Here is a 15058-nt window from a genome sequence, read left to right on the forward strand (position 1 = left end):
GGGGAAAGAGAGAGAGAGCGAGAGAATGAGAGCAAGACAGCTAGACAGACAGGATGGATGGATGGAGGAGAGTGGGGGCTGAGAGTACTGAATATGTATTGGACCGGAGCCACAGAGCTAAAGTAAATACAGTGTGGCATGTTAGTGACCTACATAGAGCTCAGTAAAGGAGGTTAAAAGTCTGATTGTGCCAGGCCTGTTCATTAGCCTATTATTTCCTCTCAGGGAAAAGTGCAAGGCAGGCGAACACCAGGGAATACTCTCCATGAGGCTGTATCAGCGCTGCTTCCACAAGGAAAGCTTGCAAGTCTTTATTAAATGACAATGTTTTGGGCAAAGACCAAAAAAATCCTAAAGAAAGCTTCAACATTCTATAAAATCTTTTTGTGATCTTGTTTATGTATATCAGTAATGTTTTATTTTGTGATTACACTACCTATGCCCATGGTCTAACTCTTCCTCTCTCTCTGTTGCAGGAATATTACATGACCAGATTAAATGGATAAAACCGGCCGCTCATTAACGTCTTCATGTTGTGAAAATGAAACAATTGCTTCTATTCTTCAGTTAAAATAATATAGAAACCAGACACTAGTAGATTTACGGAAATCAGCTTCCGCGATCAGCCTCTTTTTCTATTCACACTAGCCCCTTGTCAGAGCCACTATGTACGGTAGTGCCAGATCCGTGAGCAAAGTGGAGGGCAACCACAGTGGTGGGAGCAATCAAAGTCCTGGCCGCTCACCTCGTCTTCCTCGGTCACCCCGCCTGGGTCACCGCCGTACCAACAGCACAGGAGGCAGTGGGGCGGGCGCAGGGTCTCCGGGGGGTAAAACCCTCTCCATGGAGAATATCCAGTCCCTCAATGCTGCTTACGCTACAGCTGGCCCCATGTACCTGAGCGACAATGAGGTGGTGATATCTGGTCCAGACATGCCAAAGAGCACTATGACACTGGGCCGCTCAGCTGGTCGGGTGCCTTATGGCGTCCGCATGACTGTCACGGGAAGCAGCCCGAACATCTCCACCGGGACACCTGGGTCCGTACCCACGGATGCCATTGCTTTTGGAGACCACCATATGCCTTCCAGCCTGGCTTCCACCGTGCCTCACTCTCTGCGCCAAACGCGGGACAACACCATCATGGACCTGCAGGTCCAGCTCAAGGAGGTGCTCAGGGAGAATGAGGTCCTGCGGAAGGAGGTGGACGTGAAGGAGAGCAAGCTCAGCTCCTCCATGAACTCCATCAAGACCTTCTGGAGCCCAGAGCTGAAAAAGGAGCGCGCTCTACGCAAAGATGAAGCATCGAAGATTGCTGTTTGGAAGGAGCAGTATAGAGTTGTGCAGGACGAGAATCAGGTAAGAGAGACAAGCTTTATACTTTCTCCTGGATGATGGCTTTCCTTAAGCACATTTAAAGAAAACATGAAACAATAATTGCAATACATTTTAAAAGAATGTTCCCGGGTTCAGTACAAGTTTAGCTTTTTTTTTTTTTTAAAGCAAAAAACCTGGTTAGAGTAAGGCACATTATGATAGATGTGAATGGGGCCAATCCATAAACATTACAATAAACAAGGTTTCAAAAGTATAATCAAAAAACGGAAACATTATACATGTTAACATGATTTTAGTGTGATGAAATCGCCAACCAACCTTATCTGTGTAAAGTTATATACAATTTGACATATTCATTGTCATGTTGACCATGTATAATTTTAATTTCTTGTGGCTTACCTTTTGAAAGAGTGGGAATTTTAATGTTTTTCTTTTTTTCCCCTTACTTTTAATCAAAAGCGGGAAGAGTCTATATTATGTTCTGGTACATTTTCTTTGCGTAATTTTAGACAATACGGGCCTGTTTGGTGTGGCAGCCATCTGCTCACACACAGTGACATGAAGCAGTGCACCTGACATAGAGAAAAAAGAAACATTGCAGTACTTGCAGATTGCATCTGATTACTGAAGAATATCGGTACAAAACAGTCTAAGAAATGGCTCTATTTGTCTTTTAGTGTTGTTTTCTGAATTGGTTTGCTGAGAGTTGCTGAACACCACAGATGAAGCTTATAATCAAAATGATGCCACTTTGTTTAGTTCACACAGGCAGGTGTTTGGATGGAAAGATAAGTGGTTATTTTTGTCTCGTGTAAAATGTAAAATTGCTTTATATGTCCATTCTAATTTTCTCTGTTTTGTACTCTTTTGTCCATGCTTCAATTTAGTTCTTGTGCAAGCAGTAATTTAGCTATTTCCCACATATTTTTAGGGCCTGTAGACTGTAGTCATGTAACTTCTTTAAACATTTAACTGTTATCATTAGACCATCACATCCTTTCAAAATCAGCACATTTATATGTATTTTGTCTAGTCTATGATAGCCTCATTGCCAGAGTTGGAACTATGGAATGAAGTCTGGTCCACATTTGTTTCTTAGCAGGTAAAAACCTCCACACCTTGACCCCCTCCAATCCAAAGCCAGCCAATCAGATTGGAACTGGTGATTTCAACCTGCTCTTGCTATTTTTGTGTGCAATATAGATCAGTTTGTGAATTGCCTCTGGGGGTTCTACAAGTTATTTTAAATGGTTAAATTCTGATTTGTATCACTCCTGTTCACTCCTATTGAATGGTGCAATGAGCTAACTTTGAACTCAGCTGGGTGCTGGAGAGATCCCCCACACCAGTGCTCGAATTGAGGGGGATCCGGGACCCCCCATAAGAAGTAAAAAATAGACTTGGAGGGGTACCCAAGTTACTTATATTTTAGTAAAAATAATGACAAATCTGATTAAATTCATGCAGTGTATACGGTACATTTTATGAATTAATTATTTGCAATAATTTATATTAAGTTTGTTTATAGGCTGGTTGTCATGTCTCTTTAAAATGTAAACGCCCCAAACCACATCTAAAAACCGCTAAGTGCATGATATCATTGACATGACTGCTTACTTGGTGCCGCTCCAGTGAATAATTCTATTTACTTATTAAACAGCCTATTGCGATTCACAGAATTATCGCACGTCTTCAAGTGGCTTTGAATTAAATGCACGAGTCATATGAACAACTTTAATATGAGTTTACAGAGTAAGCTGTTGGAGTAACGAACATGAATAATACACTGTATCAGATTTGGAGCGGGCTTGTCAGACTGATACCCTATGCATTTAAAAATATCAGTATCGGAATGGTGCATCCCTAGTAATACTTACACTCTGTGCACTCATGAAAGGACTTTTCGTCTTATGTTTTCCTGGATGTTATTTGTGTCTCTGATTGGACTTCAGATAAGTGTATTCTACGAGTGCTGTTTATATGAAAAATGAGACTTCTCCTGTTTGATTCCTGACTGTTATTTCTCGATTTTCCTAGAATATTCACTACTTCAAAGTTATATTTTGGAACTACTAAATGTATTCCTGCCTGGATTGAGAAACATGTTCTGTTCAGTTGTGGGCAAAGAGACTGAGTTTATACCTAGCCTGTGTATGCATTTCTGTTTCATTCTTCATTTGAGATTTTCGTTATCCCTTCTGAAGAAATGTGATACTTGCCTGTCCTGAGTTCTGTTCTAATCCAAGGAGATGTTGATGATACTAGCCAGTGAATACTTACCTGTCATGAGTTTTGGTTTATGTCTTCACCTACTGGTTCCTGAAATTACCTTGATGGCTGTTATGGATGAATGCTGAGTTGGCTTTTGAGAATCTCCTGTGGACATGCCTATGTTAAACTTATGAACTATTCTAAAAACTGTATCCTGTTTGGCCAGATGTTCTGCACTCTTTGAATAAAGCTCCCGCACCTGGGTTCATACCTAATCTCCTCTCTATAGTATCATTATAGCCCGATTGTATTTTGCCATCCTTTTGCTACTGTTTAAGTAATAAAAAAACAGTCCTTAACCAGGTCCTTTTGAAGTTACTGACTATTCTTTTATCACTGCTTTCTGAGACATCATTAAATATTATTCCGGTGCCACTGCTGAATCTGACAGTGATACCATCAATTCAGTCTAGAAGCCAGCTGATTATTTTTTTACTGTTTTTGAGACATTTCATCAAAATGATTGGTCTTTCTCTGCTTCTGAAAGGATGTAATCATGGCCAGGCGGGCAGAGACCAATCATTTTAGCCAATAGCTTCGGAAAAGAATCACATTTATAACTTGAATGCATTTCAAATGCCATTTTATCTGTAATATTTCCTTGTTGAAATTGCACAGCATTGTGGCTATCACATCAAAAGTGATTTTAATAGCAGTTTAAGGATTAATTTAGTCTCTTGTCTTGTGTTTTCTCTTTAATTTGTCACATACAGTGCAGTCAGCCTGAGCATTTACTAAGTTCTGCATGAAATGCAACAAAAGAAATCAAATTTCCCAATATGGTTTACACACTTATATAAGTGTGTAAAGAACCCTCAAACAATAATTCTTTACTGTTCAACAAAGACTGGTAACATTTTATGTTTGCACCTAGCCCATAATGTATTGTGTGTTTTTGGCACTTGTCTTGGTAAAGTGTCAGGGACATTATATTGGCGCAATCGTTACACAACATATTGGGGCTGTAGAAATTATAGTCCCACCTTACAGTTTAAAGAGACAATCACCTATTTGATAGAGACTAAGGTTGTCAAACAACATTTTTAATATTCGTTGACTTTAAGAAAAAATGTGCATACAAATGATAAAATGAGCATCTTAAAAAACCGCAAGACATGGCACAATGGTCAAAGACATCCGTCTAGCACATACATGGGCAACATACGGCCCCCGGGCTGGATCAGGCCGTCCACATGGTTTAATGTGGCCCTCGGCTCATTTATTGTAAAAGCGTTTTTATTTTTCATTGGATATTTCAGTTAACTTGCATTGGAACCTAACGCGTCTCCACAAGCGTTTAACATGCTCAGGGTTGCCAGATAAGAGATGCAACACCCCCTGTTTGAGATTTATACTTCTGCAAATTGGAAATATTCTGTCTAATGTTATACTTATTTTGTGCAATCTGGCAACCTTGCACGCAAGTGCACTTTTTCTATCTCTCGCTTTCCCCTTTTAAATATTATAGCGATCTGTAGTGCAATATTCTGCTCAAGGAAAAGTGTTATACGGCTACTCTGTGTCCATTCTTGAGGCTGCTTGTGATGTTTGGTGCTACTTTGCAGGTAAACTTCTCAGTGATTAAATATAAAATTAGATTTCGCAAGCCAGAGACGAATATGTATATGTATTTTTTATTTGTGCAATTTAGAAATGTTGAAGTCCCTTCACACCTGTATGTTAATCTAACTCTTGCAGTAATCATTTATCAAAGTCATGCAGCCTGTGTTATTCAGTTGTGTGCTGAAAAGCCATCGAGGAGACCCGCATCATGACCCTTTAAGCGTGTAAATGGGTAATGTTTTAGAAAAAAATAAGTAAACTCGCGTGCTTTGCCCAAACATTAAAAGTTCTATAAATTTAAATTTTTTATTAAAACAGACCTCTGATGTAGAGATTGTTAAATTGAATAATAAATTAACAGGGAAGTAGAGAGTAAAATAAATGTATAAGCTCAGCCTTTATTCAGTTTTTTTTAATGCCTGATAGAAAAGTATCTACCTTTTGTAGAGCAATATAATACTTTAGGCAATTGCAGAATAGTCCCATTAGTCACAGATACCCTTCAGAAAATTGAGTACACAACTATTACTGGGCTTAAAAGTTACAAAAAACAAATCATTGCAGAACATTGTATCTCAAAAGGAATACAATGTGGCCCCTTTACCAAAATAGTTGCCCACCCCTGGTCTAGCACATGCCTATATACAGGTGTATATCTCGAAAAATTAGAATATCGTGCAAAAGTTCATTAATTTCAGTAATTCAACTTAAAAGGTGAAACTAATATATTATATAGACTCATTACAAGCAAAGTAAGATATTTCAAGCCTTTATTTGATATAATTTTGATGATTATGGCTTACAGCTTATGAAAACCCCAAATTCAGAATCTCAGAAAATTAGAATATTACATGAAATCAATAAAAAAAAAAAGGATTTTAAATACAGAAATGTCAGCCCTCTGAAAAGTCTAATCATGCATATGTACTCAGTACTTGGTTTGGGCCCCTTTTGCATTAATTACTGCCTCAATGCGGCGTGGCATGGATGCTATCAGCCTGTGGCACTGCTGAGGTGTTATGGAAGACCAAGATGCTTCAATAGCGGCCTTCAGCTCTTCTGCATTGTTTGGTCTCATGTCTCTCATCTTTCTCTTGGCAATGCCCCATAGATTCTCTATGGGGTTCAGGTCAGGCGAGTTTACTGATCTTGACCAACAGTTTTGGATATTTCGGTCTTTCTGTCTGAAGAGGGCTGTCTGTATAGTATTACTTCTGCATACTGTGAACATCTGCTATGATATTCCAGGCATTAGCTAGCATATTCATGCGAGCACATCCAGACGGAGTCAATTAGGTGCCCATCCATGTGTTTTCTGGAAGCGTGTGTGTAGGCTCTTTAAAGACACCAGAACAGATGGCAAGCACAGCTTCTGATGCGCTTACTGTAGTAGAGCTGTAAAAGGACCAAAGAGTCCCGCCCCAACCCCACAATCCCCTTATCAAACCCCTGTGTCACTTTTTGCAGCAATGTTCCGCCCACTCTGTGTTCACTGTTCCAGTCAGTTGCATTCCTAATCTAAATCCAGGAGACATGCTTTTATATTGGAGTCACATGCTCAGAGGGGAGCTAATTGTTGAGTATAAATAGGAAGGGGTTTGTTTGCTGTGTCAGGTTAGTAAATGTAATATTAGAAAGGTAGCAGATGGCCAAGGGTGGAGTCACAGTCTGGCCGACCCTCAGGTTATCAATGCACACTGCACTCTAAGGAAAAAAACACTCATTGTGTTGGTGAATGGCTAAAACTGGAGACCAAGAGCAATGAAATATCTCTCACATGGGATCCACTTTATTTTCATGCCATTCCTGTTGTCTAGCTTGACGTAATTAAGGTTGAAAGACTGTATTTACACATTACTCAATAGATAATTAGCCTATTAGTCACAGCAGAAATTCATGTAATATGCTTGGTGTTTACACACTATGATTATATCAGAGGAACACAGGTGATGGACATCTATTTGTCAGATATGATGCAGCATACACAGCCTTCAAGAAATGGTTCACCCTTAAATGACAAATTCATCTTTCACTCAAAACTCTAATGGTTTTCTTTATTTAGTGGTCCACAAAGAAATTTCAAAGAAAGTGAATGGGGTCAGACTATATTGAGCTCAATGAAAAAAAGCACAATGAAAGTACCATAAAAGTAGTCCTTGTATAGTAACATTTAAATTTGTATAGTAAAATTATTAATCATTTTAACTTATTTTATTTTAAAGGAATAGTTCACTCAAAAATTATCATTTACTTCCCCTTATAGTCTCTAACTCATCTAACGTTCTATCTTCCACAGAACACAAACAAAGATATTTTAATGGAGATTTGACAAGTGTTTGTTTATTCAATGAAAGTGAATGGTGACCGAATTTTCAAGGTGCAAAAAGGATATTGAGGCAACCCAATCACACACTTATCTGTGTTTCACGTTGTGCTTGCTATCTCTGGACTAGAGCTGAAGTGGTACACAAAATTCATGGTTCAGTGTAGAGCTGTTGGAAAAAATCGTTTCAGCGATGCATCGCGATTCATACTCAAACGATTCTGAATTGATTCTCAAAAGAATCAGAATCGATTCTGAGATCAGTTTAAATCACAGCAGAACAGTGGTGCATGCCAAAGACAGATGTAGAATAAAAAGACGCGAGTTAAGAGCACAAACACGACTGTTTGCCGATCAGCTGTACCAAACACATGACCATTTGTGCCCAAATGAAACCACTATCCCGACATTCTTTCACAAACCCATGCGCATAGAAACGGTAGAGTTTATTCGGGATAATACAACAAACAACATGAAAGATGAGCCAGTGAATATTCACACCTCTAGTTCAGTGCATACCTCAGGACATGGTTCGATACAGCAGGCAAAACATAGAAACTTTCTTTAAATTATTTATTTTGAAAACAGTGGCTGATGGGTAATAATTCTTATTGTGAAGGCTAATTTATACATGACTGCACTATGCATATTTCTTTTATGACTTTTCAATACAAAACATTACAGACTCTTATATGCACATTGTATAAAAACATAATAAAAGTAAAACAAAATAGCGATTTATAATAATATAACATTTAAATCATATGCAGTGCAGATTTCTCTGTCTTTTGCTTTTCAGCTTACCACTTGTATTTTTTTTTTAGGAAAATCTTAATATCCATATTATCAGAGTGAGGACAGTTCGTGGACTATTACAGTGCATGCTTGTTTATATAGAGTGGACACTACAGAATTGCTGAAAAGCGTTTGTGTAGGAATTTTATTACAAGGCTCAAGCATGTTAAGATGCTTAAATCCTGTGTTCATGATGACTGGGTATGGTCGCAAATCAGCAGCAATAAATACTCCTATGGCATTTGTTATCGCTTGAGCTCTGTCTGAGCTTGCAGCGAGAGGCTGCTTGAATGCAGTGGTGAGACTAACTTGCACAGACTATTTATGCTTTGCTCCCATAAGCTCAAGTGACATGGATGATGTCACCACAAATGAGTCATCATGTTAGATGTGCTTCTTGAGACATATTTGACTTCAGTGAAACAGAGCCTACACACAGCCTTCCTATTCACTACTCGTTGCCCAGTATTACTGTAGTTTAATGCAAAACCATAATGCTCCCAAACAACAGATTTTAGAGATGGTGGTGGGTCTTCAATCCCTGGATTATTTCAGTCCGACATATTTATATTTGTTTAGCTCCATCAGAGTTGGGAAAAATTGACAGGTAGCTTGTATAAACTTGACATGCATTTATCTGATCCGCAGTTTCTAGTGTACCGTGTGGCACTCTGTTCTGATAAGTTTTGGTTCCGTGCGGTCGCGTGTTGCTCTGCAATCTTTTTTAATTTTAGTTCCATGCGGTTTGTGTTATTCGTTTTATGTTGTTTTAACATTGGTTTCACGCATGGTAAGATATGTAATCATTTGTGTTACTGTGTGTACTATACTGAAGACCCTGTATCTGTTCAGTTTGGTGTGGATACATGTACCTTTGCAGCCTTACTCTGGACCCATTTGAAGTCTTTGACCTTTTGATTTATTTTTTTTTACTTCAAAGTGCTTAGTGCTATGGAGGAAATCAAACCGCAAGACAGCCCAACAGTCTAACCACCACTGACGAGGAAAACAGCTACAACACTGTTATGTGCCACAATAGTCGAATAGTCCTTTTGATCTCATATATCATAACACGTAGGGCTGTCCCGATCAGATTTTTTGCCCCCGATCCGATATTTAAATATGAAATATCAGCCGATACCGAGTCCCGATCCGATACTTGTATTTGCCTTGATAATAGAGCTGTTGACTCTTGTGTTTGTTTACAAAATAACTAAGTAAACAAAGTAACTAAAAGATGTCTTCAGCTTAATGCATTTAAATTAGTGCAGCTAGCATTTTTATAAATTCATATATAAAATCAACTTCTACTTAGAATGGTGTAATAACTTATTTTAACTTTAATATTCAGGTACAAAAATAAATCACAAATCCACTGAGTTCTGTGTGGATGAAAAGAAATCTTAAATTTCACAATTCCACTTAAAAGTGGAGTAAACAGTTACACTTGAACAGGCCCAAGTTCAACAATAATGAAACAGTTATTAATAGTTCTGTTGTCAATATCAAAATGCCATTGTGACATCCTGACAAACAGTAAAAACCATGAAAGCATCACACACCGCAGAGATACGTATAAAAATTAGAAAAATATATTCATAACAAGCTCTAAAATTGCTCCAGTGAGAAATCATTCATTTCTGTGGTTTGTTTACTGTATTTTGCTGTAACACAAATCACAAATGATTAAGCAAATGCATGAAGACGCGGTGTCATTATTGAAGGTTACTGATGATGAGATATTGAGAGCACCTGAAGAGTGCACGTCTTTATCACAGAGAGCGCTCATGTTAAAGAGAGTAAAGCTAAAAGCGCTCATGATTGCTCAAACAGTCTCTATCACTCAACACAACGTCCTCTTGTCACAACTCGCATCATGTATTTGCATGTTTATTTGTTGTTTAATTTGTTTTTAAACCTGTTAGCAGCCTCTGTATCCTCTTCCTGATCACTGTGCAACAAATCTGAATAACTACTGTAACGACTCTAGAAAATGGGAGAAAATTTAAGAAGAATATCGGCAATTTTGATAGGCGGCAGATCGATCGGTACATCTGTAGTAACATGAGATCACATTAAACTAATGATGATACGCAAGAGCAGCACTGCAGTTCGCACCTGAGTGAGGAGAGGAAGAATTACACAGATCACAGTCCAGATGCACTCTAAACTTTCCAAACAGCTTCAGGTGAAATAGATTGCAAATTATGAGGGAATTATACTGCAAAAATACAAAATAAGTAAATCCAAATTCGTTGTGGAATAAGTGGAGCTTGAGTTGCCGCTCCACTGAAGCAAAACTTGCGTGTCAAGCGCCTTTAAAGGAAACACTCTGGCGTTACATCTTTAATGCAATTATATTTAATGTTCTATAAATGTATTAAATTTCAAATAATACAGAAGCAGATCATGTCAATAACTACAAACTCTGAAACTGGCATTACTCTGTGCAGTCAGAGTCTCTTCTATGAGTTGCGGGAATGTTGCGATCTAAGGGGGAGAGACTGAAACTGCACCCGGCTGATGAGCTGGGACGCTCATCCCTCGAGTGCGCGTGCTTAATGCAGCTAGATTCTAACGTGATGGCTCACGACTTACTGAATCATAATATACTGTACATGTCACTGTGCAGTTCTTATCGTGAAGAAAATTGGCAATACGCAGCTTTATTAAATAAAAGAGAGTTTGTTTTTTGAGAGTTAAAGATGGATTGAAGTGAACAGAAAGGTGAGAGAGGGTAGTCTTCGCCCCATTATACACGGCAACAAAATACGTTTTTGATTTGTTTTTCTTTTGACTTGTTTTCAAACTCCTTCTATAACAATCTACATTTACTTTAGTAGCTATACTGCAGAATAAATTATTTTATCTGAGAATGTTGAATATAATATTAAAAACACAAATATTTAAAAAAATCGAAAAATCCTTTAAAAAGAAATATGCATTCACCTGCTTTTAGAGAATAGATCTTGAATATAAATATATTTTGTCTTTACTGCACTCGCAGAAGTATAACCAAGTGAAAAAATACACTTGTATACAAAATACACTTTTTTTTTTTTTATGGTGAACAAGACAAAAACAGGAGTTTTGCAGTGATTTTCTTAACTGAATTAAACTATTAAACTAAATAAATAAAAAAATTTCCCCTTTAATTTAGTGAATGTCATTTATAGGTATTTTTAAAAGATGATTTTGGTCTCTTTATGTTATTAATCACATTTAATACAACCTTTACAATCGGGACACAAGCAGAATAATCGGTTAAGATCTAATGATTAATCGTTGCACTAATCACTTAATATTCTAATAATTGTTCTAATAATCGTTAGATTAATCGATTATCAAAATAACAGCCCTATTGGTCATCAACATAACAGACAGAGTTGTGGAATAATGTGAAATTTAGTGTTATGATAATGTTGATTTAAGTTGTTATTGTTTTACTTTTGAATTGTTTTTTTTAAGCTCCAAATTAAGAGAAAAATTATAAAAAAGGAAGTAGTTGTCATTTATATATTTAATTCACTGATGGAATTATCCAAAAATAGACATTAAAATATGGTTATTTAATATATAAATAAAAATTATATTTGTTTTTCTGAAGAAAAAAAACTAAAAACAAAACAACACATCTATATCGTGATATAAATCGTTATCGTGATATAAATGTATTCATATTGTGATATAAGATTTTGGTCATATTGCTCACCCCTACTAGGTGCTCCATGTTTGATTTAGAAAAGTTGGATCTTGAAAGTAAATCAAACCACCTCCAAGTTGAGAAAGCCACAACATTTAATTCCCTTCTGTCTGCTTCTCTTTTTAAATTCTCTAACAAGCTGTTCTAATTAAAGAAATACTTTGGATATTTATAATTAGGCCATGTTATAATGAACGACTTATTGAATAAGGAAGAATGCAAGAGTGGCAGGTCATATTTTTATCTGCTGTCACCATGCTGCTGTGAGCTACTGCCCTTTGGTGGAGGCTGCTGCCCTTAAATGGCGTGTGATCATGCAGTATAGGTGTGGAATGAACAGAATCCTTTCGTATGGTTACAAGATTCTCCTCTGACTCCTCTACTCTGCTCACTGTCCTGCGTTCTCTCCTTCGGTCTGATTTACACGTAAAGGAAACTGTGAGTGTTTGCCTACAGTGTGTGAGGCATTGAGAGGAAAAGACTGATAGAGAGGGTATTGAGAGAGGTGCTGTCTCTGACCTATTGCTGTCTCTATTTAAGTGGTTGACCAATATCACAGAGGCCGATGAATCAGCCAATAATCAAAATTTTTAATGATTGCATCGGCTTATATATTTTCCCATTTGGCCACAACGGTGCAGGAAATCACCTGCTTGCATGTAAAGGAGCCAATTGAGACATGTAAATGACCTATCACATTTCGTTTTGTTGTTATGTGCCATTGTGTTACCACAATAATAGACCGGTGTGCAACACTGTCTCATTTAAATGGTCCCACATATCGGTGCCTTGACAGATACGTATGAGCTCATGATGTTTTTAAAGTCCTTGTGTGTTTCATTTTCTCTCTCTCTTCTCAACAGTTGTCTGTAACTGTTAATTGTCTTATCTAAAGATAAAAAGTCAAATATCAATATACTTCCTGCATTATATGTGGATATCTAGCTTAAACAGATTTAATTAACAAACTTCACGAAACTTGTGCAAATGTCTCTGAAGCATGTTTTATTATAGCCTGAATCAAAACTGTCCTTTTGACTCACAATGTTGCATGATGGTCAGTCAGTGAGACTCTGGCAATGATCCGTGCCGAGTAAACTGGAATAGATCTGTTGTTGCACTCGCTGTATCCATTTGAGAGCTATAGAGCTACTTCAAAGTAAAAGGGCTTCATGTACGCTGTATGTACAATTAATTTGATTGTCATTTGGCGGGAAATTCGATTGCTAATGTGCACATACAGTCCGTGGTGGCTGGACTGCTTTTCTCTGTTGTTATTTCCTTCCTCCTGTATTACAATTCCTTTGTGCAAACAATTACTAAAAAGTGAAGAATAATCAAAAACCAGGAAAAACCTTCTACCATTCTAAGGGCGTTTTCACACCAGGATCGTTTAGAGCATTTGTTTTGGAACCTGATGCGTTTTCTCCTTTTAGTTCGGTTTGTTTAGGCATATTTGAACAAAGAAATCGCATTCGGATCCACTCCAAAACAATTGGTCCGAGACTTCCTTAAAGATGAGTGCAAATGAACTCTGGAGCGGTTTGTTTGTGGTGAGAATGCAATCCGAACAAATTAACCAAACAATATATCTATAAAAACCATGAACACACCTGAAGAAATCTGTTGGTCAGCATATCACTATATTTCATCATCAAAAAGTGGATATAGCCTTTTGGGGACTATATATTAGACATCTTTACACGTTTAATATAGAAGCTGTTTTATAATTATCCAGGTAATTTTAGTACAATCTTTTCTCTCATTTTCGTATAGCAACAGAACACCGATAGGATGGCATCAGCAACTTTTTGAAAGATAAAAAACATATTTGCATGACTCCACTCTGCTGTGTGTGTGTGTGTGTGTGTGTGTGTGTGTGTGTGTGTGTGTGTGTGTGTGTGTGTGTGTGTGCGCGCACATGGCAGAGGGAGAGTTCAAGCACTGTGAGAACAGGCACTTGTCAATGCAGAAATAATGCAAAAGCAACTAATGATGGAAAAAATAACCATGATGTAAATTTTACAACTCCTATAATCCGTGTGTCAGATAACGTCTATTTCCAGCCAACCTCTGACTGGAATTCGCATTCTGTACCATGTACTGACATTTTGCATATGCATGGCAACACTCGAAAATGTGTAACAGTTGACACATTTTAACAGGTATATCAATGGATGCACTAAATCTCGGAACAGCGCACAAACATTGTGACCAATAAGGGGACAGTTTGCTCACATGTGACTTTTATTGACACAGTTTTGATTCATTGAAAATGTTACTTTGTGAAAGCCAACCGAACCAAGAAGAAAATGCAATAATGTTACAATTCTTGCCCCTATTTCTGAAAAAATCAAACGAGCTAAAGATCTGAAAATGTTTTAAAACAATCAATCTATTTATTTTCTAATTTATTTATGCCATTAACTATTATATTAAATTGGATATCGGCATCAGCCATTAAAAAAAACTCCATGTCTACCTTGAGTTTATATATCAATCTGGGATAGGAGAAACTATTTTAACTTAAAATAAAAATATAAGCTTCAATTTTAAGATTTTCTCTGCTTCCTTTGCTGCCGTGTAGCTACTAAAAGGTCAAGAGAAAGAGCAGGACAGCTTTGTCCACTACTGCTTCCCAAAACCCCACTGACTGTGCAGATGGCCCCACTGACACATTCTATTAAGATTAAGCCCTTGTGATTGGCTCCATGCTTCCTATGTTTCAGCAGGCGTTCCGCCCACTGCAAAGTGTTTATACCTAAAGGTTTAACTATATGTAGACACAGCAGTTTGGAGAAGCAATTTTGCAATTTTATTTTTTTAATTCACTAAGGTTAGGTCACACTAAATATATAGGCTAAAAGCAAAATGGGATGATTAATGTGTGACCACTTTTTATTAGCTTTGTTAATTGTAAATACATGCTTTTAAATGATTATGGCCATTCGATTAGTCCTGTCCCCATTTCTCCCATCACATCTGATAATTTACATAATCTCGTTCAGTTGTCTGGCTTTCCCCCCCTTTGAAGGCTTCATGACACTGCAAGTCTCGGTTGCCAT

At 37.5% G+C, this 15058-nt stretch overlaps 1 protein-coding gene across 1 annotated transcript in view; it reads left to right on the forward strand.

The window, feature by feature from the left end:
• Positions 1-15058, forward strand: part of LOC127639023 (ELKS/Rab6-interacting/CAST family member 1-like) — a 293380-nt gene that overhangs the window by 20422 nt on the left and 257900 nt on the right. The window contains exon 2 of the mRNA XM_052120833.1: positions 477-1359. Coding sequence (XP_051976793.1) covers positions 667-1359 — 693 coding nt within the window. The 5' untranslated portion in view covers positions 477-666. The remainder of the gene's footprint in view (positions 1-476; positions 1360-15058) is intronic.

The sequence above is a fragment of the Xyrauchen texanus genome, chromosome 47, assembly GCF_025860055.1.
Source record: "Xyrauchen texanus isolate HMW12.3.18 chromosome 47, RBS_HiC_50CHRs, whole genome shotgun sequence".
Taxonomy (NCBI): Eukaryota; Metazoa; Chordata; class Actinopteri; order Cypriniformes; family Catostomidae; genus Xyrauchen; species Xyrauchen texanus.